Below are 26,547 nucleotides of genomic sequence, written 5' to 3'. Positions count from 1 at the left end.
CCGAGGATACTTAAGTGTTAGGAATTGCCTCCTAACATTCAGCTGGAGTAGGCTTCTGTCACCCGGATCTCCTTGGATGGCAGAGCAGGCTTCTTCTGTACTGCACAGTGGTTGCACCTGCTGACTTCGCGCCACCTTCCAACTTTTACAGACGCAACGCCTCTATTGAGAGAGCGCGGAAAACTGGCAATCCGAGTAAGCCCAAACTACTCCAGGTGGCTGCAGAGGCGGGTGGGGAGCGGGAAGAAAACAACCTTTTATCTCAACCGCCTTAATTGTGCAAATGGCCATCGCCTCTCGGACATTTGAGCCGCTGCCAGCCAAACCGACCTTTTCCAGTTTGGCAAAAAAAGACGCCCGGGAGGGAGGGAGGGAGGGAAGAGGGAGGAAACCTGCTCGTCCTTCCTCTCAGCGTCCCCACTTGTTTTCGCGGGCTCCGAATCGCGACAGCGCCAGCGGCCCTCCCCTCTCCCCTCTCCCCTCTCCCCTCCCGGCCCCAGCCCTGCTCGCGAGTTTTCGCTGGCTGAAGCCAAAACACAACCTCCGGCTCGGCGGGAGCTGCGAGCGAGCAACAGGGCAGCGCTGGGGCGACGTCAGTAGGGGCGCGCGGTTTGGACTCCAGCTCTTTAAAAACGGCGTGTAAACTGATCTGTCCCCATAGAGAGCCGCGTGCGCCAGCAGTCGTTCGGGCTACGGCAGCGGGCGGCTTCCCAGCGCCCTCACCCGCAGCTGTGCTGGCACGCGCGCCCTCCGCCACCCCTCACCCTCGAGTTAGGCTTGTCCCGAAAAAGCTTCCGACCGACCGCCTCCGCCTCCCGCTCCTTTCCCCGCGCCGGCACGCGCTCCGGCTGCTTAGATAGTTAAGAGCGGGGGGGATGTCAGAAGCTCCTTCCCTTACTGGAAAAGCAACTTTGCAGCCGTCGCCGTTTGCCCCCCGCGCTGCTTTGGCACCATGGACACCGCCGCGGTTGTCGCTGTCCCTGCCCGCGCGTTGCTTTTCCTCAGCTTGCTCGGGTTGCTCGGGTCCGGACTGGGAACGCGGCAAAGAAGCTGCCCGGGCTTCTGTCACTGTGAGCCAGATGGGATGCTCCTGCGGGTGGACTGCGCCGACCTGGGCCTCGCAGATATTCCCGCCAACCTCAGCGTCTTCACCTCTTACCTGTAAGTACAGAATGACAGAATAGAGTTGGAAGGGACCTTGGAGGTCTTCTAGTCTAACCCCCTGCTCAGGCAGGAAACCCTCTACCGTTCCAGACAAGTGACTGTCCAGTCTCTTCTTAAAAACTCCAGAGATGGAGCGCCTGCAACTTCTGAAGGCAACTTCTGTTCCACTGGTTAATTGTTCTCATTGTTAGGAAGCTTCCCTTTACTTCCAGGTTACTTCTCTCCTTGATTAGTTTCCAACCATTGTTTCTTATGTTGCTTTTTGGTGCTTTGGAAAATAGGTTAACTCCTCTTCTTTGTGACAGCCCCTCAAATATTGGAATACTGCTATCATGTCACTTCTCTTCTTTTCATTAGATTAGACAAACATAATCCCTGCAACCCTTCTTCATATGTTTTAGCCTCCAGCCCCCTAATCATCTTTGTTGTTCTTTTCAGCACTCTTTCCAGAATCTCTACAACTTTTATTTATAATACAGTTACCATGTTATAAAATACGGTACGATTGGCTCAGAAGGGAGCAAGGAGGGGGAAATTGCTTTTTGAAGCCAAGAAAAGGGTCAGATGCTTTCCCTCATATAGTGCCTTCAAATGTCCTGGATTACTTGCACCCCTCCATTATTCTGTTAAAGTGGCATGGATATGCTGTTTGTAAAGGATGGAGAAGCAACAGGTTATGTGGAATTTGGGATAGAAACTTCATAGTCAACTAAATTCATCACCCAGCAAAACTAATCAGCACACCATAAGTTATAGCTAGTTCACTAAGCATCATCCCTCCACTGTCTCATCTGGTACTTTTTGATCATATCATCCATGACTTGTTTCACTGAGTGTTAGCAAGAGCAAACAAGGAGGGAAGGGAGTGGGCATAAAATATATTTATTTCTTTGAGTCTGGTATAAACTGGCTCTAGTTGGTAGATTGCTTCTCACCAACTTGCATCCCTGAGAATATGACAGAAATGTGGAATTTGGGGCCATTTTATAAAAGCAAAGACATTCCAGATGAAGTATGCATATTGTGAGAAGAGTTGGAATGAGAAAGCAATTCTATGGGTATCTTATTTTGTATGTCCATTTGGCAAATACAAAGATAAGATATACTGTCACAGAGTGGAAAGTTAAGGAGCTGTGGATATATAGTCAGTTTCACAAATAGTTAAAACACTGTGCAGCAAAACCATGCATGGAAGTGCCAGATATGATCCAGGGTATTTTCTGCTGCAGACTATGTAGTAACAATGTATGGATAGTATTAAGAATCTGGATATCCACAATTCCATCAAATCTCTGAACTCTGTTCTATAACACTCAGTGGGACAATGTCACATTTTTAATATTCAGAACTGATATTATTAAAGGATCATGGAGGGAATGGTGTTCCGAGATCTGGTTAAAATATATATTCTAAATCTATATTAAAATTTCTCTAAGTTGCTTGGCAGTGCCAAGCCCATATCAATTGAAAGAAAGAACAGAAACAACTGGTTAAATGAGGGGTTATTATAGATCACTAATGGCTTTTTAGTTTGTGTTTTTCCTGTATTTCATTGTTTTATACAGCAACTGTAATTGAACCTATAATACTTTAATTTTGGGCTGTTGACACTAATATTAAAGTGGCCATATTGTAATGTTGCTATTTTGTCAAAAATTGTTTATTATGTTTTCAAATGCATTGAAATGCAATGTTAAAAATGTCTACATGGGAAGCATTAGTATGCAAAAATTAACTTGCAACGCATAATTATTTTATATGATTTAATTGGTTTTGTACTTTTAGTGAGAAGCTGCTATCAGAAGTACTATCTTAATATGTGTAACTAGACAATCCTTCAATATTCAAGGATTAAAACTGTATTGTGCAAACAAATTTGAGAGCTTGATGCCTGAACATTTAGGTGGTAGCAGATAATACTTTTTTAAAAAAAGAATTGAAACAGCTTCATTGAAACAGAATTAATTTCTTGCTTTAGGTCTATGTAATGTATTACTTTTTAAAAATTGTTTTGATCATCTGTTTATCAAAAATGGGATAAAAGCCATTTACAGACTTTACTGAGATGTTAAATTACATATGAAGTATTTTTTTATAAATAACATATATTTATTTATATTTATTTATAGCAATTTTCCCCAGTTTGGTGTGAAATTACTTCCAACTTTTATGGAGGGTGCCGCTTTGAGAAAGCCTAATATATAATGTATATAAAAATAAGCACTTTTATAAACATGATTACACCTGCTGGATATTATCTTTACTAGGACTTCCAAGTTAAGTCTTTGAATGACATTATTTAATCTTTAACTAATCCTGAAAGATAGAACAGGTGTCTATAAAACAGAGTAAATGCTCCTGAAGTATGAATAGTGAGTAAAAAATATGGGACAAAGTCTTTTTGGATTTACTATATAGAACATATTAAGGGTATGAATAAGTTCATGAACAATTTTTAAAAAAAAATGAAGGTTGAAGTAACAAGATACAAGTTTTACTAATTTGTGAACTGCACAGCATTGTTCTAATTAAGTGGGCTTCACATTTTTGCATCAATTATGTATCCTCTTCACTGAAGTTGTAAAGATGCAAGAGATTATAGTTATCGTCCCTCTTTGATCACTTCAGAACTTTTTAAAATACAATCATTTAATAGGATTCAGTATGAGTAACATTTATGGTTTGAAAGCTCATGAAATTTCACAAGTATACTAAGAGCTGATATATGATTTTGAATATATCTTTTTTTAATTTGTTTGGCAATTGTACTGAAGTAATTTGTTATGGCCTTTCAAAATGCTTTTCAACTTTTCAGTCTATACATAACCATGGTACTCATTGATCCAAGTACTAAAGTGGCTCAATCAGTTTAGCTCTTAAGGTTAGCTACCTGCTCATAGTCTGTTTGTCACTGGCTTTTCGTGTTTTTTTTTTCTTTTTACTTCCTAACTTTATATGGAGTAAAATTAATAATAAGAAACATCAGGTATTTGCTAATACTTTGAAATTGAGCAGGGTAGTTCATGTCTAAGAACAATGGCCTCAAGATTCACTTTATCTAACTCTGAATAATTAACTATTCCCAGGTTGTGGGGTATATTCTGTTAGAAAGTTCTGTCAGAAAGACCTAAGATAGTGTTTACCTTTTATGACCATTATATAACTTCTTGATTCTTGAGACTCCTTTAAGAGTGTGCAGATACATGAAAACTGATCTTCCAACCAGAAGGGGATGCTGCAACTCCACCTTGATAATATTAAGCCGTTGACTTTTAAGCTAATCAATGTGATTGTATTACAAAAATATAACTCATAATTAAAATTGACATATTTTAAAATCATATGAGTAATTAAGAAGTTTGCCTTTTCTTTCAATTGAATTTACAAGACATTTTATTTTATTCCCATCAAAGTAGGACTGTTTGGTTTATTGATTAAGGCACCAGGCTAGAAATCAGACAACGATGAGTTCCAGTCCTGCTTTACCCATGAACTCCAATTAGGTGACTTTGAGTCAGTCACTCTCAGCCCACGATATCAGACTTGGGTGACAAGCTGCCTGGTCAATTTCTGTCGCAAGTAAATGGATCAACGATCAGTTGATCTGGAAAAAAGTTGAGGGGAAACACTAGGAAAAACAAGTAGTAAGATTGTTACAATGCTATATAGTGTTGTGCATTATGCATACTACTATATTACTATAGCCCTGATGGCAAACCTATGTCACACATGCCACAGGTGGCACACAGAACCATTTGTCAGGGCACACGAGCTATTGCCTGTTAGCTGGCCTTCTTTTGAGGCTGTTTTTCACCCTCTGGAGGCTTCCCTGAAGCCTCCAAAGCGTGAAAAATCGGCCCTACAGAAAAACCGGAAATTCGTGACTGGACTTCCAGTTTGCTCATAGGACCATTTTTAGCCCTCCAGAGCCTTCAGGAAAGCCTCCTGAAGGTCCCTGAAGCTCCCGAGGTTGAAAATCAGCCCAACGGGGAACCTGGAAGTTTGGGAATGGTGACTCCCAGTTTGTCTGTAGGGCCGATTTTTGGTCTCCGGAACCTTCAGGGCCTTCAGGAGGCTTCCCTGAAAGCTCCAGAGAGCAAAAACTGGCTCTATGAGCAAACCAGAAGTGACTTCCAGTTAGTCCGTAGGTCTGTTTCTTGCCCTCAGGAGCCCTCAGGGAAGCCTCCTGAAGGCTCCGGAGGTCAAAAATCGACCCTACGAAGAAACCGGAAGTCACCATTCCCAAACTTCCAAGTTCCCTGTAGGTCCGTTTTTCGGCCTCCGGAGGCTTCAGGGAATCTCCTGAGGCCTCTGGAGGGCATCTGGGAGGTGGGGGAGGCTGTTTTCACCCTCCCCAGGCTCCTAGAAAGCCTCGGGAGCCTGAGGAAGGCAAAAAAAACAGCGGCAAAAGTGGGGGGGCACTAATCGCATGCATGCGTGCGCACTGGGGGTGTATGCGCGCATAGCATTATGGGTTTGGCACACCAGCGCACAACTCCCCTGTGCTCCTCCTGCTTTTGGCACGGCAGCCAAAAAAGGTTTGCCATCACTGTACTATAGTATATTATATACTATATTATATATTTTGACTTCTATCCATTTTCTATCCCAGGTTTGACATTCATTTGAAACATTGTTAGACGTATTAATGTTTTGCATAGTGAAATGCCTTCATTCAAAATTGATATTTTTTGTTTAACATGTTTTTGTTTTGTTTGTTGTCTTTTTTGTGACATTTAGACGCTTTGAAATTAAACATGATAATTAGAGCCAACGTGGTGCAGTGGTTAATTGCAGCACTGCAGACTACCTCAGCTGACTGCAGTTCTGCAGTTCGGCTGTTCAAATCTCACCGGCTCAAGGTTGACTCAGCCTTCCATCCTTCCGAGGTGGGTTAAATGAGTCCCTTTATTGTTGGGGGCAATATGCTGACTCTGTAAACCGCTTAGAGAGGGCTGAACACCCTATGAAGCGGTATATAAGTCTAACTGCTATTGCTATTGCTAATAAATGATTATAAATGAGCTAAGAGCAGTGGTGGCACACTAGTTAGAATGCAGTACTGCAAGCTACTTCTGCTGACTGCTGAGTGCTAGCAGTTTGGCAGTTCGAATCTCACCAGGCTCAAGGTTGACTCAGCCTTCCATCCTTCTAAGATCGGTAAAATGAGAACCCAGATTTTGGGGGGCAATAGGCTGACTCTGTAAACAGCTTAGAGAGGGCTGCAAAGCACTGTTAAGCGGTATACGTGTAAGTGTTATTGCTAAATGTACTATAAACAAAATGTAAAATACTAGAAATAGGAGAGGCTATGCCACTTTGGTTATTAATCTACTGATGTCTTATATGCAAGTATGTTTAAGAACTCTTTATTTGTTTTTCCACTGAGAAAAGTATTCTTCAGTTGTGCCAATATCATATATCTGAGACCGCTCACTTATTAATGTACACCTTGATTTGTCTTAACTTCAGACATTTCCAAATATTAATTAACATACCTACATAGTCCTTCAGATCATACGTGGGCTACTGAATCCTTCTGTTTGTAAAGATTTATGCATTAGGAAAATGAATATATTTATATAATTGTTGAGACAATAGAAAATAAAACATCTCTAAATGATACTTCAGCATTTAATATGTCTGAAACCATAAAAAATAATGTTGGTTCTAAATTGTGACTAGCACAACTAATGATTTCCCATGATGTCTAAAATTAATCACAGTATCATCTATGGTCAAATGCTATGTTTCTGTGTTATGAATATAAAATCACTAATAAGGATTGTTTAATTATCTGCCTTTTTCGGCATCATTCCCAGCATGGCATATGTGAACAATTGTGGCAGTCTCATTTATACCACTAAACTGGGATGTCTGTAATATATCCAGCATTTAAGTTTGTTAATAGTAGTTTACCCAGGTTGTTGTCTGATTTCCTGAGAGTTTATAGGTTACAATCATAGCGCACGGACTTCTGATTTATATTCATAGGACGTATAGTTTCTGAAGGTTTGTGACATGTAAAATATTACTCAAGGTTTAGCATGTAAAATATTACTCAAATTTATGCAGTTTTATATGTTCTTGGGTTTGTTTTGTTACTTATTATGAGATGTCTGTTTATCAACAGGAGGTAAAAAGTTCATAGACATTAGTTAGAAGGTTTCTTTCTGTTATATTTGGGAATGCCAGGTGATATAAAATCCATTTTTCTTTTTACAGATAAATGTTAAGAAATATGATGGTTTCCCATTCACTTTACACTTAAGAGCACATGTGGAATATTCACCCATGTTTATACAATGGGATTCAACATGATGTGATTAAACTGGTCACCTTTGTTTATAGTTACTGATATTACTTCCCTTGTTTATACCTAACACTAGGCCATATTTTATTTGTTTTTGACTTAGTAATAGTCCATACCTAGAGGGGAAAAGAGTGTTGTTGTTTTATAAGAAATGAGAATTTGAAACCAACTAGGAAATAGCCAAAAAAAGTCAATACTATCTCTAAGATTCACCCAGTTTGTTTGTTTTTTATTTATTCAGCAAGCTTGAACAAAAAAAACCAGTCCCGACTTAGCATTATGTATGAGTCCAGCAATTATTTTGTCAGCCTGATCTGGTTTCATTGCATATAACACACATAGATCCTTATCCATAGATCCTTCATTATGTCTTGGAACAATGCACTGCCATAGCCTAATCTGTGATCCAGTTTAAAAAAGAACAAAAGAGATGTGGGGAGGGCATTTTTCATTTTAGAACTAATTGTGCCACCAAAGTCAAACTGAAGTTCCCATTATCATTTATGGGTCCATTCTTGTATTTAATAATGGGTGATAAGAAAACAGTTAGGTTCAAATAAAGAATCTTTTCCACACATATTCTTCTTCTCCCACAAATCTATAATGCTCTTTCTTCTCTAGCCATCTGCAAGACTAAATTTCTTCTTTTTACCTCTACCAATCCTGCATGCTTTCAGAACCCTCACAAACTTAGCAAATATTTTTTTTTAAACCATATAAGAACCATAATAAGGTTGTGCTATCATAAGTGTAAAATAAACCAACTTTCTACTAATCTATGTATCACTTTTCTGATTAAGGTATATTATCCCAAATATGTTTTTTTTTCAAAAAGCCACTGGACTTTGTTTTTCCTTGAAAACATTTTCCTTTTCATCCAAGAAGCTTCTTTAGTTCTGAACTGAAGAAACTTCTTGGATGGGAAGCAAAACATCTTCAAGGAAAAAGAAAAACTAGTTGCCTTTTAAAAAAGCATCTTTGGGACAACAATGACCTAGATCAGTGGTCTCCAACCTTGGCAACTTTAAGACTTGTGGACTTCAACTCCCAGAGTTCCTCAGCCAGCTTTGCTTTGAGAATTGAAGTCCACAAGTCTTAAAGTTGCCAAGGTTGGAGGCCACTGGCCTAGATGACTGAGAATCTCCATGGACATTAAACTATGTTGTTTTCAGCCATAATAAATGGAACAAAGATCAAACCACATTGAATCCAGTAAAAGTAGTCAATTTATTTCATTGTCTGAAAACTACTGGGCTTCCCAAATATCCAAGGAGGCAAAAAAATAATTATGGAAATAAAGTAATAGATTATATCTTTCACTATATATTATAAAATATAGGGAATATTAAGTGAAGTCACAATCCAATTTTACCTGCAATGGAGAGGGGAAAGGTACTTACAATTAAGTAAAAAATGCTTAAGCTACACATAATATAAGCTACAATATTTGCTTAACTGGATTTCTTTGTCAGAAGCATCTCCAGACTTCTTGGCAAATTGATTGATTGATTTATCATATTTCTTAACCACCCATCTCCCTCAGAGGGGCTCTAATTAAATTTGTCACCTCCTTAAGATGGACAAGTTTATTTTTATAGAAATCTAACACAGCTGCTATAGTTCCATTGTCGAAGATAGAAGGATGGCTGGATGAATAGAAGATAGATGGATATATTGGATTAAATGGAAACAAAGCTTTTATAAAACAACAAAGTACATTTAAATGTCACTCTTCCCTTTTAAGATAGAAACAGAAACTATAAGAAGAATAGAAGTTAGATGAGAAATAATTTTGTGTCAAACATTTTGTGACTCTGAACTGGGAAACAAACAAAAAGCTTAAGTCTAAAATAGGTGCCATAAAATTTATAACCATGGGGAAAAAATAAGTCCAAAGATCCAGTCCCAATGTCCCATCCACATGTATAATTTCCATAGCCATATTATGTAAGCCCCTATCAATGTAGTTCTTGCTGTACTTCCCAATGATATCATGGGGACAAGTGGAGACAATTGCCTATCCATAAATTTTAAATCTTGAGAGTTCTGATTTTTATTATACATGACAGACTAAAACATCACAACATTCTCTTACACTGCTTTTTCTTGGCTTGTAATCTTATTTTAGTCAGCCAATCTAGTGACTATAAAAGTTTTTTTCCCAAAAGTGAAAAAGAAATGCAAACCTTTTTCACCACCAGACAGCCACATGTTAAAACATATTTTTCAGTTTATGCCTTTCCACTAAAGCAAACTCCCTAGCTAAAGACCACCCAGGAATACTTAAAAAAATTATATGACATTATTGTTGGAAAGGTATTTTACCCCCCAAAGCATGAGCTATTAATGAACAACAATAATTATTTATATTTATGTTACCAAGAGTTTTTAGGTATAAAGGATATATTGTACTATAAAAAGGATCATTATTGCAGATTACATTTTAGAATCTTCTTGTTTCAATTATATCTGAAATACTGTAACAATAACAACAAAATTATTTTGTTTTATTAAATTTTATTTGTAAATATACATTATCAATATCACTATGATCATTATTGTGTAATTGTATTGTATATGTATCACAAATTAAAAATGCTAATACCAAGTTAATCCTCATTCATTAATAACAAGTAAGGGAATTTGCAACCTTAATGTATAACAGAAAAGCAGAAGAGTCATGACTCGCTCAGAATAGCTGATGAATTTGATAAGCAAAACTGCAATCTGTATTTCTCCCATGGAACATTACAAAATTAAGTGCTTGACTCTGTAGCCTCTGCAGGATCATATCTAGCTCCACCATTTGCATAAGATTTCCATGGTCTAACTAGCTTTTCACTCATCACTGCAAATGCTCTTGATGAATAAGGGAAGTGGCATTGGGGAAGAAAATATCACAAGCATACATAATCACTGAGCTGTGATTTGCATAAATTAAGTTACACTGATGTTCTGATCTTTCAAAGACTGAAAATGTTTTGTGCTTCATATTAGCTTACTTATTAGTTTAATTTTGCATTCTGCCCAAATGCTGTCTATAGTTTCTATTCTTATATTGTTAACTATCAGTATTTCTTTAATACATGGCTTACTAGATATAGTCATAGCCTTTTTGCTTAATGTTTTATACCAAAACAATATAAATACTATCAAATTATGCATTAAGTTTTGTTTTCTGAAACTTCACTATGAATTCAGTACAAATGTTTCTGATATAAATAAAATTAAACCGTATTGTTTGTTTATAGTCCAGACAATTTAGCAGACTGTCTTGGAAATTCATTTAACTGATTAGATTTAAATCAACAACTAAGCTTTTTCTGGCTAGCAGGATTAATGTATTGTCATGATTGGGACAGCCAAGAGTAAACTTTTTTTTAATGCTGAATGTTTTTTTCCTTCTTTTTCTTAATAAAGTTTGATGGTGGATTAAAAAAAAAATAACTTAATGCTGATATCTTTGAATATGGAATATACTATAATTATATTAAACTTGAAATATAACTACTTAAAACACAAGCATCATTCTACATAAGAAAAACTATAATTGTCAACCCATTGTTATGAATGCATTATTTTAAATGCCATGTATTTTAAGAATTTAAATATAAATATGAATAAAGTAAATATAAATAAGAAAGTTAGAGGTACTGCAAAATAGTTTTGACCAGCATGTTTTAACAAGACAAATAAGTTAATGTTATAAAAGATATTAATTTTCACCAGTAAAGTAAACTGTTATTACGTTTTAACCCATACAGATATCTTTCATAATTTTTTTTTCAGGCGAACCCAAATAATTTTAAAAGATGGGAAAAATTCAGTTTATTTGACAACATTGTAATAAAATACTGATCAGAGTGCATGTCAGTTATGTGTCCTTTTATTAGATTTATTTTTCTTATGAAAAAGGCAATTATCACTGTTTTGATTGAAGGCTAGTAGGGTTGTACTCTCTGAATCTTAATTAACATCTTCAGTCTCAATGGAAAACTAACAATGATACCTTAAAATCATGCAGTTGCACTATAATTCAACTCAGTTGATACGTTATAAGCAATTGTTGCTAAATAAAGGAAGTTATCAATGACCATTTTGAATTTTGTCTACTGAAGTGAAAGAAGTCAATAATTTTATTTTCAATCTGGAACTGAATTCCGAGGTTTAAATGGATCTAAATATAGTAACATACTGCAAGGAGGTGAAATTGAAGAGGGGCTAACATCTGGCAGAACCTACCCTTTTATTGGAAAGATCCAACAAAAGGGGCAGCATCAGGAAACTACAGCCATTTACCTGCTTACCAACCACCTTACTAACTGGTGTGGTAACTGATGCAGTCCAACAGCATCTAGTAGACATGCCAACCTGAATGCAGCATATATTGATTACAGAAGGTATTCAACTCCCTGCTACGTGATTGAATAATCAAGTGCCTAGAAATAACGGGTCAGTAGAAACATCAGAAGCACTGTGCAAAAATTAATGGCATAATAGAAGGCACAGTTACTGTTTAATGGTGATAGAATGAGAGAGATTAACATTAAGGAAGGAGTCTTCCAAGGAGACTTACTATCACCGCTATTGTTTGTCATTGCATTGATTCCTCTGTCAACAATACTGAATATCTCAGACTATACCTACCAAGCATCAAAAACATCGGCCAGGCTTTACATGGATGATTTGAAGCTATATGGAAAAAAACCATCTGAAATAGAATCACTACTCTACATTGTCCATATATACTGCCACAATATTGGATAAATATGCCATGCTTATTTGATGCCCTATGGAAATAATTTCAAGAGTCTGGATGAAGACAATCACTATAAATACATGGGCATCCTTCAAGCTAATTTCATCAAACATAATGGAGTCAAGAAAAAGATTAGACATGAATATTTCAAGAGAGTGAAGAAGAGTTTACAATCAGTGGTGGGATTCATTTTTTTTTTACTTTTGCTTGGTGGGCGTGGCTTGGGCGTAGCAGGGGAACGATACTGCAAAATCCCCATTCCCTTCCCACTCTTAGGGGAAGGATACTGTAAAATCTCAATCCCCCCCCCCAAATCTCGGCGGAAGGATACTATAAAATCTCCATTTCTACTCCACTTCAGGGGAAGGATACTGTAAAATCCCCGTTTCCACCCTACTCCTGGGGGTAAGATACTGTAAAATCTCAATTTCCACCCCATTCCAGGGGAAGGATATTGTATCCTATTGTACTCTATTTCCACCCCACTCTTGGGGTAAAGATACTGCAAAATTCCCATTCCCACCCCACCCCACTAATCTGCTTTCCAGCTCCATTCTCCTGTACAGGGCAACAAAAGAAGACCCAGCTGATCAGCTGGGACTTGGAAGGCAGCAAATAGATGGGGGTGGAGCCAGTTCTCTGAAATAATTAAAATTTCCACTACTGGTTCGGCAGAACCAGTCAGAATCAGGTGAATATACCACCTCTGCTTACAATCCAAACTTGGTGAAGGAAATACAACAAAGGCACTCAACACCTGGGCAATTCCAATCATTAGATATACCACTGGAATAATGGACTAAAAGCCCTGGATAGAAAGACCAGAAAAATATTGATAATGAATCATGCCCTTTATCCATGCAGCAATGTTGACAGACTATACCTACCAAAGAAAAGGCAAGTAAGGGTAGTACCAATAGTAATAGGCTCCTTGGGTGTAATTCCAAAACAACTGCAGCACCACTTGAACATCATTGGCATTGACAAATTTGCCATAAGTCAATTGCAAAAGGAACAGCTTCCATCCTGCAACGATATCTGTAACACCATCAAAAATATCCACATCTGCCTATCCCAGATCCTTGATAAGGATTTGAGAGATAGACAAAAATGCCAAATCCAGTCTGAATATCTGGCTGATTGTGTGATGATCAGCAACAACAACAACAATAACAACAACAACAACAAAATTGAGATCCAGATATGGATAATTTGAAGAAAAAAAGATACACTGCTGCTTGACAAATGTCATTTAAATTTCAAAACCATCAATAACCTATTGAATATTTAAAAGGAAACTATTCCCCAAAATAGAAAGGGCAGCTCTGAAATATCTCATTGATTGTTCCTCTTCCCTCCTTTCTCTTTTTTTTCATCCGACAATTTCATCCATATTCATCAATAGCTTTGTTTAATATTTGAAACACTAAAATGCTATGGCTTTGAAAAGGGTAGAGTAAGTTTCCTTTTAGATACATTTGTGTATAACTGAATATACCAATCCACTATTGTGTTAACCATGAGAACTGAGTGGAATAGTTCCTAAGAAAAGATTGGTATCCTGGTTAACTTTTGAATAATCTTTTTGATATAGGTTTTTTTCATGTAGGAGCTGGAAATGCTAGAATAAATGGACGAATGGACACATGTTATACCTGGCTTCCTATTAGCTTTTGGATGCAATTTAAACTGCTGCAAATTTATTTAAATTGGAACCAGAAAATTAAGTAATTGTTAAGTAGTGTGATTGTTAAACGAGGCATCATGTGACCACACTTGATTTTATGACCTTTTTTTGCCAGTCATTAAGTGAATCATTATGATCACTGAGAGACATCATGTGACCACAATTTGCAAGCTTCCCCGCTGGCTTTCCATTTGCTTGTTAGTCATTAAGAGAGGACTACCTGTAGTTTTAGCCTATGTAGCCCTTTACAGCCTAGTGCTGCCTGCGGGACTAAATCTCCCCAAGAGATTTACTATCAGCTTATTCCCTCTGGAATGAGCTGCCCCCGGAGCTTCATATAATCCCCGACCTCCGGTCCTTCCGACGCGCCCTAAAAAGTTGGCTTTTCCAGCAAGCCAGCCTGGCCTGAACAAAACAAAACCAATTATTGATTACTGTTAATTTTAATTTTAATTCTTTTTGTTTTTAAATGTCATTGTCAATTTTAATTGAGTTTGGGATATCCTATTTAATTTCTTCTTAACTTTTGTATTATGTGTTTCTTTTAATGTTGTATGCCGCCCTGAGTCCTTGGGAGAAGGGCGGCATATAAATCGAATAAACCTAAACCTAAGAGAGCTGGCCCAACAACCTGCTGGAAAAAGCACCTAGTTGTCCCTCATTTTGGGGAGGTGTTTCAAGTAAAGCACCTTAACAGCACATTCGGTCCTTTGCTAGGTTACTCTCTTCTTTTTTTTATCCTAGAACTCACTATCTTAATCTATTCTATAGCCAAAAGATTACTACCACCTTCATTCTTAGCCATCAACTGTAAATTATTTTGTAAATCTTAAACATTAATCTAGATTTTTCACTTTTTCTTTCTACTTTTATATTAAATTATTTAAAATCATTTTTTATTTCCAGGCATAAAGTGATTTTATGGTAGTATCTTAAATTGTTAGTGTTTGACTTTCAATTTTAATTCTACCTGTCTTTTCTTCCATTTCTGTTTTTCATATAATATATTTGCTATGTAAAGTAGCAACAATGTGTACATTCTTGTTTCGTAGCTTTTTCTACTCGATCTAGTAAATAAAGTAAAACTTTTTTATATTGTCCTATTCTTTCTATTCTGCATCTGAGGTTTAAGTCACTGATTATGTGTTCCTCTGCCTTTGTGGAAAACTTCATTTATTTCTCTTTATGGATAGTCAGTGTGTAACGTTTTTCAGAAATTAACATCCTGAAATTGTTTGGGCAATGTCCTTTTATACTTTCACCAAAGCTGTCCTAAAACTGGAATTGTTGCATTTTTCAGTTCATAGAATAATGAGCATTTGAAGGAAAAATGAGGACCATGTGATGGTGATCTGCTAAATCTAACCCTTCTTTGAACTTCTTTTCACAGAGCCTTGGCACTATGACTTTTTTATGCCTGGTTATAAACTAGACTTTGAATCTATCAGCTTATAACTGAAAACTGTTTGGATTATGCTATAATTACAGGTAGTCCCTACTTACAACTGTTCATTTAGTGATTGTTCAACGTTACAATGGCACTAAAAAAGGACTTCTGGCAGTTTTTCAGACTTACGACCATTGCAGCATGGTCATGTGATCAAAATTCAGACGCTTAGTAACTGGCAATGCCCCAGTGATCACTTTTTGTGACTTCCTGACAAGCAAAGTCAATGGGTAAGCCAGATTCACTTAACAATCATAGTTATTAACTTAATAACTGCAGTGATTCACTTAACAGCTATGAGAAGAAAGATTGTAAAATGAGGCAAATTTCACATAACTACTGTCTTACTTAGATGAGGAGTACCTATAAGTAACCTTTGTGGAAAAGGGAAAGAAGTATAACATTAGTTTCTGGAAGGGTTGAGTAGTGACATGTAGGTTCTTAAATGCCTCCGGAAACAATGCCAGCACATACACTTGTGACAGATCACACAACCCTTGGGACTACAACTAAACAATCATATAGTCTTTATTTGAAAAATTAGAAACACTAAATGTAAAATTAGTTTGCATATTCTTCTCACAACTAAACTGTGTGACCATTCATGATTTATGTCTTGCAAGCCATTGCCCAAATACAATGTAAGTCTGACACATGAATTTTCTTTTGATTTTTTTTTTGATAATTTATTGCTCATTATATTAAGTTCTTTGATTTCTTTCTATTCCTGGTCATATTAGGCATACCAGTCCAGGAGGTGCCATAGTCAATGTATTAGTTTGGTTAGTTAATACATAGCTAATGTATTTAGTACCTGAACAAAGGCAGTTTGTGCTTCTGAAGCCACCTTGGCTTTGAGCGATGAATCTCATATTTTAGGAAACATGCAGCATTTTTTAGAATAGGCTGCCTACTTCTGAAAATCACACATCCCAAGGACTTCCATTTTGTCTACATTTATTCTATGTTTATTGCCCTCATTCAGCAGTGTATTTTATGTACTGATCCAGCAATCACAGATCGTATTTAATTCTGATGACAATGAGCAATAGAACTCCTATTGTCAGTATGTAACAATGTTGTCCCGATGTTGCATCCAAGTAAAGTTGCTAGTGCTTTCTTATAATGATGAAACATATGGATACTGGTACAATACTACTATATGAAATTCCAGAATGTAATTTTCAATCTAATAGTATATCATGACTGATAAAAGTCAAACCTGCCAAGCCTTGAAGCCCAAATACAAAACTAAACTTTAGAATTTCATCGTCAAAAATTAAGTGTTCTAATATTTTCCTAATTGATTCAGCGCTACCTTTGGAACAATTACCTCATTTTATATACTACTAATAGTTAACCAATAATTACCTTTTCAAGGATACTTCATTATATTCAACTTTCTCTTAGATGTCTATTTTATTTTTCTGTAACATGAGAGTCCTTGTTAAGCAATACATTTTAGATTATTTCCTTCCCAGCCCACAATTACTATAATAAACCTGGAGTTTTTAAAAAGTATATATTATATTTAAAAAAAACATATATACTTATTCTAAGCTTGTATAAAGAATTAGAAAACACTCATTCAATAAACAACATGGTCATAATGTATGTATACGTTAAAATAATTTTCCAAGTGTGAAATTAAAATGGTATCTTTCAACATTTTGACACATAGGGCTGTAAACCAAAATATATTTTGTGCGCATGTTGTTAGCAATAGCAATAGCAGTAGACTTATATACCGCTTCATAGGCCTATCAGGCCTCTCTAAGCGGTTTACAGAGAGTCAGCATATTGCCCCCAACAATCTGGGTCCTCATTTTACCCACCTCGGAAGGATGGAAGGCTGAGTCAACCCTGTTAGCAGCAGAGGTTACCATACTCAGAAAGAGAAGAGTTCTAAAAATTACCAGAATCTTGAAATAAGCTTAGAAAATAATCAGTAATCATATAGTTCTTTCATTATCATATGATCATGATGCCATAAACCAGTCTGTAGCCCAGCTGTTGCATTTTGTATGAAAAGAAAATCCAGATGCTTTTATGGACAGCACACTAGAGTCTAGACAAGATTTAATTAAGGCATAGAAAATTGTTTACTGATTAGAATATCTCACTACCAACACTACAGTAGATGGACCATAACTACTGCCATATCATGACTGTAATTGTATTGCATTGCATTGTAATTTATTGTTGTTAATTCTTAATGTTTTTAGTATGTTTTAATTTCTATAGACCACCTGAAGTCTAAATTGGGACAGGGATAAGCCATATAGTGAACAAGCAGATAATTGTTATGTAAATAATTAACTCAGCTGCCAAATTCTAACATTCTTTTCTTCATTCACTAAAATAATTACATTATTTTAATAAAATCAGTGGCATCAAAAAAGAAAGAAATGAAAAAAAGGGGAGAGCTTTGTACATCCATTGTTTTCATCAGCTCACAATGTAACTATTGTTCCCATAAAGCATCATTCTGAGATGCTCTGATGATTAAGATGATGCAGTGATGGTTATGGAAGAATTAAAATAGGGGCTGCAATAACAAACCTTGCTGAAGATATTGCTTATTTGTACCAATAAATTTAACATTTACTTTGTCAAGGAGAGAAGAGGTGAGATAAAGTGGTGGATCGATTGGGCCTTTTGTTGGGCTAGGACCAGTGGTGGGTTCCGGATCCCGTTCCAACCAGTACGGTTGGAATGGGCCCGGCGTTGTCAACATGGATGCGTACATGCACACACGTCGTACTGTCCAGCGACGCCTACAGGAGCCTCTGCGATGCTCCAGCTGTTCAGTGGAGCATCGCGCAGGCACTGTACACGCCATGCGTGGAAGCGCCAAAGACTTTAAAGACAGGTAAGGAGCGTGGGTGGGCAGGTGGGCCTCCGGAGCACCATACTGGAACAGTACCCGGGCTCTGGGCAGGCTTTGGTACCCCCCTACCACCACTGGCTAGGACCCTCAATGAATGCTTATAGTATAATTGAGGGTACAGGGTAAATTTTGCAACATTGTGTACCCATCATGTCTATGGAGATTCTCAATCATCCAGGTCATGGTTGTCCCAAAGGGCTTTCTTAAAACACCAACTGGACTTTTTTGTTTCTTTGAAAACATTTTGCTTTTCCTCCAAGAAGCTTCTTCAGTTGCGTGGCCATGGATTTTTGCCCTAAATGGGCAAAACCTACTTAATCATTATATTATATTGTTTCTTAAAATGCAATAGGAAAAGCAGTAATTTCTACACAAACCAATTAAACAAGATCTGACATACAAGTAAAGCTGAGAGACCTAGAAAAAGATATTGGTTTTCTATGACATGAACTGTGCAGAATCCCACCAAGAAATGTGATATGAAGATGAAGTTCTCTCAGCTTGTGGGTTGTTTCCAAATGTTTCATGATTTACAGAATTCCCTTATAAGTTCAGAGAACGAACCTTCACCCTCATCCTACACCTGAGCTACAGATATTCACCACTATGGCAAGTGTGATGTAGCTTAAAGAATTATTTTTACAGATTGGAATAGTAAGGTAAAGCAAAATATGTAGTTACAGTACAATGAAAGTTAAATTCACTTTATCTTAAAAATGTAGATATAATAAATACTTTAATATGATGGAAAATCAGTCTTCTATGTAAATCAGTCTAAAATAGGGGGCTGCGGTGGCTCACCTGGTTAGAATTCTAAGTCAGAAGACCATTGAGAGGTTGACAGCTCAGCAGTTCAAAACCCAAGAGGAGGAGCCCATTAATTTGTCCAATCTCCTGCAAACTTAGCAGTTCAAAAGCATGCAAATGCAAATAGATAAAAAGTTACCACTTTGGTGGGAATAAACCAGGGACATGAAAGCAGCTCCTTAGACATCCCCAGGTCTATGGTGATGTTTAACATTCTTGCTTGCATAATATTCCAGAGAAATAATTAAGTTTGTCTAAGTTAAAAAAACGTAATACTATCAGCTCTAGGATAAGAAATATTTGTATTTGTTGCTATTTACATATTCCTTAAGATGTATTATTTATCAGCTAAACAATGCAGTTATATTTCAGTCTTTTTTATTTTTCCTTTACAGTGACCTCAGTATGAATAATATCTCTAAACTGCCCTTGAACTCTCTGCATAAACTCCGCTTCCTCGAAGAGCTGTATGTATCACTGTATCCTTGACTGGCATAGCTGAAAATTATATATATTTCTGGGATTTTCTCTTCTACTTACTTTGAATATCAGTTAACATGACATGAAAAAGCTGTGAGTTTTGACACATACGGAAACATTTAGTTAAAATGCACTTACCACTCCTATCCACGCTGGATAAAATGTTGCCATGAGGCTGCAAAATTTAAAGTGAAGACAGAGCTCCACAAATTAATTTGTTAACGGTTGTTTTAAAAAACTTAATTGCTATTTGGATATACTTAAGCAGCAGGATATTAAAAGTTTGAATGCTGGCTCATGTTTATTAAAGTGGCAAGTAAGTTATAATCAAAACCAAAACTCACTGACTGTCAAGGACACTTGCATTCATATTTGAGACTACTAAGTCATCTTGTAATCACTTTTAATTAAAGTTTCCTTACTCTTTAGTTTTTAGCATCTCTCAAGGCTAACTATGCATTCATAGCACCTTGTGTAGCTTAGGTTTCTCATTCAGAGATTTGCTCACTTAAATGGAAAAAATGCTCTAAAACCAAGTTAATCAAACACAGCATCACAAATGGAATGTTGGAAAACACTCAACAAACATAAAATTAGGAATTTGGAAATGAGATATCACAAGTATTCTGGATAAATTCAGAATAGACAGCCAAATTTTCTCATCTCTCTTACAAAAGTTATTCTACCCTTGGATATTCACTAATTACTTCTTTAAGATTCTGTATGCCCTACATAGAAGGGTCTTCATAGCCCATATAGATGCTGTCCCTATTAGGTGACAGCTGATCAATATGCCAAACCTCCATATGAAGTGTGTATTGCTCAAACACAGAGGTTGAGTTTGTTTCATGCATCCTTTTAAGGTGATCAGTCATGCAACAGATCTGAAATCTGATAAACTCCACTGATAGTCAGAAGATTGAGGTATTCTTATTAAATGATCAATATCCAGATGTTTTGAAGGCAGTAGCAAATTTTATTTATAGCCTTAGTCTATAGAAATTGTTTGGTGACTTCAATGAATTATTTAATTTACAAGGTTTCTTCCGTGTGTGTGTGTGTGTGTGTGTGTGTGTGTGTTTGTGTGTTGCTAGATATGTATGCATTAAGGATGTTCTGTATTTTAAATTTTGTGACTTGGTCTTGTAAATAAACATAAATACATAAATAACCGCAGCTCTTATTCATAATGTTATTTATCTATAGTTATGATCCCTAATTACTGATGAGTCACAAAAAAACCATCTCTAATTTAAATCTTGATTACAAGAAACAAATGTATCACATTCTAATTTCCCCTTTAAAATGCCAGAATTAATATTTATTCACTTAAGAGTAGAGTGCTATTGGAATTACCTTTCCTCATTATAGGTGCTTTGTTTTGTATCTTCCTCCAAATGGAGATTTGAGCAGCTGGTATTAGATAGGCACCCAATCCTATTATAATATCATTTTTATCATTGAAACATATGAATACCTTCACTGTCTTCTATGAACACTGAGTAACATTCCTGTGTGAAATCTGGCCATTTGCTGCAATCTTAGGGAGCTGAACTCAGTATATTCTATTATTCTGCCAGTCACTCTCCTACAACTGCATATGAACACCAAGTACTGTAGAACTTGCAGGCATGCTTGTTTCTACAGTTCTGAAAGAGAACGCCAGCAATGTTATTGGAGCTAGTCATGGCAATGTTGAGAGAAACGTATCTGATTTCTTTTCTAAGGCTGAAAAATCACCATCTCAAACAAAAGCATGGGCAAATGTCCAAGCACTTTTTTTACGTACTGCTATTATTCAATAACTAAAACAGGTGCTATTAGAAGAATAATGCAAAGAGAAATTCACTTGAGGAGAGATTTGTTCTTTCTTTCCTCCCCTGTTCCAAAAGAATTATTTGGCAGCTGGTTTTAGATAATAACCATCGTGCAGAGTAAGTGACGTTTCTTAAAATGCAGTTGATATAGCTAAGTTTCATGCCATTAAAAAGTGGGGTGAAGAACTTGTGTGCTTTTTAACATTTCTTTGATCATCACTAAGAAAAAACTTCATAACATTATACAACATTTGGTAGTACTAGATTAAGTAAAATAGGCAATTACAGTTTCCCAATAAAGAAAAATGCTGGTTTATAAAAACTAAAAATTAAAAAAATAAATATTACTCTTTTTATTTAATTGTGATTTCATATACTGCCATTTTTACAATGGAAGAAATGCATCCCTTTGGAAGAAAGGCTGGTTCCAACTGGCTTGCCGTGTTCACTATATTGCATTTAAAAGTATCTTAATCTGTAATGACAACATACATATAAGGTTGTAATTGCAAGTGCTGTCCCATATCTGTTACCATAATATTCTACTTGGGAGTGTGGAATAAGGAAAAAGGCCCTAAATCATGCAGACAGTTTACAGGAATTCAACATGAAACTGTATCTGGGATTGATCCAGGCTGTTTGGAAGTTTTGCAGATCTATCTTTGTAAGTCCTGTTTGGTGCATAGCAGCCCAGAATAAAAGAGCAAAGCTGAAAATGAGAAGCATTCTGTCGGTTTCTTCCTTCTTTCTGATAAAGATTAATGGGGATGAAAAGCTCCAGGCTGTTACAGTGTTTTCAGTGACTGCTTTAAAATGAATTGCTTGCTTGATCTTAATAGCCTGAACAGGTAAGAATTTCCACCAACAGAAGAATAGATTACCACAAACTCCAGCAGTGCAAAAATAAATAAATAAAAAGCCAAGCTTTCTTTTGATACAGTACAGTGATAGTGGAGAAAAAAGGACCTCGGCTTTTAAAATTAGTTAATGTCATTTGATCAAGCAGGTGCCAGTTCAGTTTTGAGTTTGGGAGAAGTTACCATGAATTAAAAGCAATTATTCTCATTTCAACATGATTCAATTAATCAACAAATTTATAAAAAGATAATATGGATACGTCACCAGGCTAGAAACTAGGATCTTATAAATCCCACTTTAGGCATGAAAGCCAGTTGGGCCAGTCATTCTCTCACAAGTTTGTTGTTGTGAGAAAAATAGTAGGAGAAATGAGTATTAAACATATTCCCCGCTGAGTTTCTATAACAACAATGCAGGTGGGAAATAAATAAAATGCACAATAAATGGGATTTTTTGTCAAGTGGTAAGATGATAAAATTATAGAACTAAATAAAAAATAACAATAGATTTTCTAGCAATATTCTCTTTATTGAAAATTCTAAAACTGGTCACAACAAAAACAGATTCCTGAATGATATGAGTCTATTTTTATATATAAAAAATGGTTATAATGCGGATACCAGCTTTTGATTATACATTCTCAAAATACTGTATGATTTTTTCTGTAGTGATGAATTGTTTTCTATTCTGGTTTACAAAGGATGTAAACCAGAATAGTACAGAATATTTAGTTATATTTTAAAGTGCACTCATATATATATATATATATATATATATATATATATATATATATATATATATATATATATATATATATATATATATATATATATATATATATATATATATATATATATATATAAGATATGTCTGTTCCAAGCAGGCAATAGCACATTGTAAATATACATCAGACTTGATAATGCAAATAAGGACACTATGTCATTGTTTAAAACATTAAAAGGTTAATGAAATTTTATTCAAGAAAATGTAACAGTCATTCTGAACACTTAGTATATAATAAATAATAATGAACTCAGCAAGTAAATAGGACTCTATTGTAAATAATTATTCAAGGATGCACATGGATACAGAAATGAACACATGGGTGTTCAGCATAAAATTTACATTTTTAGACACTGATTGAACTTCAAACTTTTATTTACTTCATTGTTATATTTGGAATCTTATAAATTTAAAATAGAACAGAATAAAATGAAAACACTATCAAGGTGAAACCAGACAAAGACAGAGGAGTTCTAGATTCCTTTAATGAAACTTAATGGGAGATTTTGAGCCAATCATTCTCATTAGCCTATCTTATATCACAGAGTTGTTGGGATCAAATGAAGGGAGATCTCCACATAATCTGTCTTGAGCTCTGAAACAAAAAAAAATGGATATAAATCTAATAAAGAAAAATTATATGTACAATATATAATACATTTACTAAATAATTAATAGAGAAATTTAAATATATACCAGTAGTTCAGTGTGATTTGATTTTCTGTGCTTCATTGTTTTCTAAATAATTGCTTATGACTTTTTGGATTGTGAGAACCCAGCCAGTTATAACTTAATCAATAAAACATATTTAAAGCCAATTGTGGCTTAATGAAACTTGTGAGCACAATCATGGTCAGCCATTATGTTTCTCATAATACTTGAAAATTATGTGAACAATACATATTATTTGACAGCTGACAGTATACAAAATTAACTAACAAATGCTGAGATCCTGTCCTATCGCTCCTGATAATGTGGCCTTTAAGTGAAAGCATCTCAAAATTCTTCAGGCTAGAGACTCTTGCCATTATTCTTATAACATCTATTGCAACCTAGATTGTAAAACCACATTCAACTATTCAAGGGCTAGAGATCAAGTTTATTCCAAGAAATTTAAAAACATGCTAGCATAAATTGCAGTGCATCCAAAATGTTGTTGCTGAGGTTTAAGATTCTTATGGGTGCATAAAGTTCTGAAGAGCAGACATAAAGACTTTTCTCCTTTTGACATAGATAAGCCAATGAGATAACTTGATTAATGTTATATCAACCATAGGAATGGGCATTTGAAGATAATAGGACAGACCTAGGACAGGCCAACAGAGCAGGGCAAAGGAGACACACTTCTATTTTCTAGCAAAGGAAACAACTCAGGAATTAAGAAGGAACAGCTGTAAAATGAATGGCAATCCAAATCCAAAGCAGTGTTGTTTACATAAAAAAGACAACAAAAGAGTGATTGTGAAGTTTTAAAAACAGATTATTTTTAATTTTATCTCTTTCTGCCTGTTAGATAGGAGGTGATTGGAGCTCATTTGCTTATGTAAATTCAAAGCTGATGAAGTTTCTACTTCAGAAAACGTGCTTCCTCTAACTATGTTTGTGTCTTGTGGAAGAACTATAAAGTTATCATAATGATATACAACTAGTGGACCATCCACAGCCTAGAATGTTGAATTATTTGCTACTGAAGCAGAACAGATTGAACAATTACACATGTAACATAAAGTAGATTTATTGAGGCAAACTGCATTTGCCCAGCTGCTTGTAAATGGACTGTATAGTTACAGGATGTTTTGCACAGAACATTAATTATGACAAAACAGAGCTCTTAAACAACTACTTCTGGCTCTCTGGTTGTTCCAACACTGCTGTCTTGAACATTTTAACATCCAAATTAATTCCACATGAGATGAAATCTGTTTATCTTTTATCTTTTAACCCTGTAGGCGTCTGGCAGGAAATAGCTTGACATATATTCCCAGAGGAGCATTGGCTGGACTCTTTAGACTTAAAGTATTGTAAGTAAATTATAGTATTGTTTTATATATTTTGGGTGATGTATTAAAATTTGGGGATTTATGGTAATTAAAGCACAATGTATTTAAAGCTAAAATATTTATTTTGATGCAGCTCTTTATAATAAAATATGTCTTCACTTTCTTAAAGAATTTTCCAAAACCAATTTACTCATGAAATTAGCATCTTTGTACAATATCAGAGGAAATCTGATTTTATATAAATGCTTGCTTCTTTAACTTCTAACAAAGGATATGTTTTGGTTTCCAAAGAACATTCTATTGATAATTTTGCTCATGGAAATATTATTTTTTATTTCTAGTTTAATTTTAATGGCAAAAATAGAAAATGAACAAATTAATAACTATAAACATAGTAACTATTAATATTTACAGAATGTATCTTTTTTCTCTTTATAGATGCATTCAATCTGGAAAAAAATATTGTTATTTTTGCTTAAAGCTATAGAATATTTTTTCACTTTCCTAGGATTGTCATAATTTATGAATCTAACCTAATACAGAAGGGGGGAAAATCATGTAGACCTGACAATTACAAGTATCTTGCATTACTGATGATTATCTCATAAATTGCATTAGATATTTGATATTTGGTAAATGTTATATCAAATGCAGAATTCAGATGTATCTCACAAATCTATCATAGCAGATCTTTGAAGGGACCACTATTCAATTTTCTTACTAGATAACAATAAAGATGCAATGTTTTTGTCTAGTTTTTTTAAAAAAATATTTTGGATTTTTTATTGTAATCTTTTGAGTAAAATAAAAAAATCAATTTAAAAAAACCTCTAGGTTCAGTTTTCTAGCTGGGCAAAATGCCATTGTAGCCTGCCTCAAATTTTCCTTGTCAGCAAGATAATATTTTTATGTATCACTTTGTTTGATCATCAATTCTAAAGCCTAGGTAAATTCTACATTGAGAAACCAGATGAGCAAAAGCTGGGTCAAATATGCAGCTACTCAATCCATCTCTTGGTAATAATAATCAAGTCAGGTTCCTCAGTAATTGCAGTTTTGTTGTACCCAGCTAATGGAAAGCTACCGGATTTAACTCTCTTACAATAAGAATCCTCAACCCCCAGTCCGTGGACCGGCACTGGTCCGCAGCATGCCAGAAACTGGTCCACTCAAGCAAGCGCACCCCCATTCACTGGATGCAGGCAGCACACAAAATCATGCCTTCTCCAGTCCATGGAAAAACCTCTTTCCAAGGAACCGATACCTAGTGGTCAAAATGTTGAGGGCCACTTACAGCTTTGTAGGGAAGGTTAAATTGAGTGATAAAGCAGATGCAGTTTTTTAAAACAGTTTCATGACAGTGGAAACTTGAAATCTAGGTTTCTAATATTCTAACCCTTGAATAAAGTGTACATCACAATACCAAAACAGTTATTGAACCTAAAATACAGGTTTGGTATAGCATAATTAGCAAGATTTTTCTATGGAATTATTAATGTAATTTATATTTGTAGTTCTAATAGCATAAGACAACAAAATTAA

General features: G+C 35.6%; 1 protein-coding gene across 1 annotated transcript in view; it reads left to right on the top strand.

Annotated features, from left to right (window-relative positions):
• The first annotated feature begins 514 nt into the window (after positions 1–514).
• The window catches only part of LGR5 (leucine rich repeat containing G protein-coupled receptor 5), a 59,253-nt gene continuing 33,220 nt past the window's right edge, over positions 515–26,547 (top strand). Inside the window, exons 1-3 of the mRNA XM_014066992.2 lie at positions 515–1,161; positions 19,463–19,534; positions 24,955–25,026. Coding sequence (XP_013922467.2) covers positions 953–1,161; positions 19,463–19,534; positions 24,955–25,026 — 353 coding nt within the window. The 5' untranslated portion in view covers positions 515–952. The remainder of the gene's footprint in view (positions 1,162–19,462; positions 19,535–24,954; positions 25,027–26,547) is intronic.

Source organism: Thamnophis sirtalis, unplaced genomic scaffold (assembly GCF_051295495.1).
Source record: "Thamnophis sirtalis isolate CommonGarterSnake01/CBP01778 unplaced genomic scaffold, rThaSir2_p1.2 scaffold_9, whole genome shotgun sequence".
NCBI classification, from domain to species: domain Eukaryota; kingdom Metazoa; phylum Chordata; class Lepidosauria; order Squamata; family Natricidae; genus Thamnophis; species Thamnophis sirtalis.
This window is presented reverse-complemented; position numbering and strand designations above follow the sequence as displayed.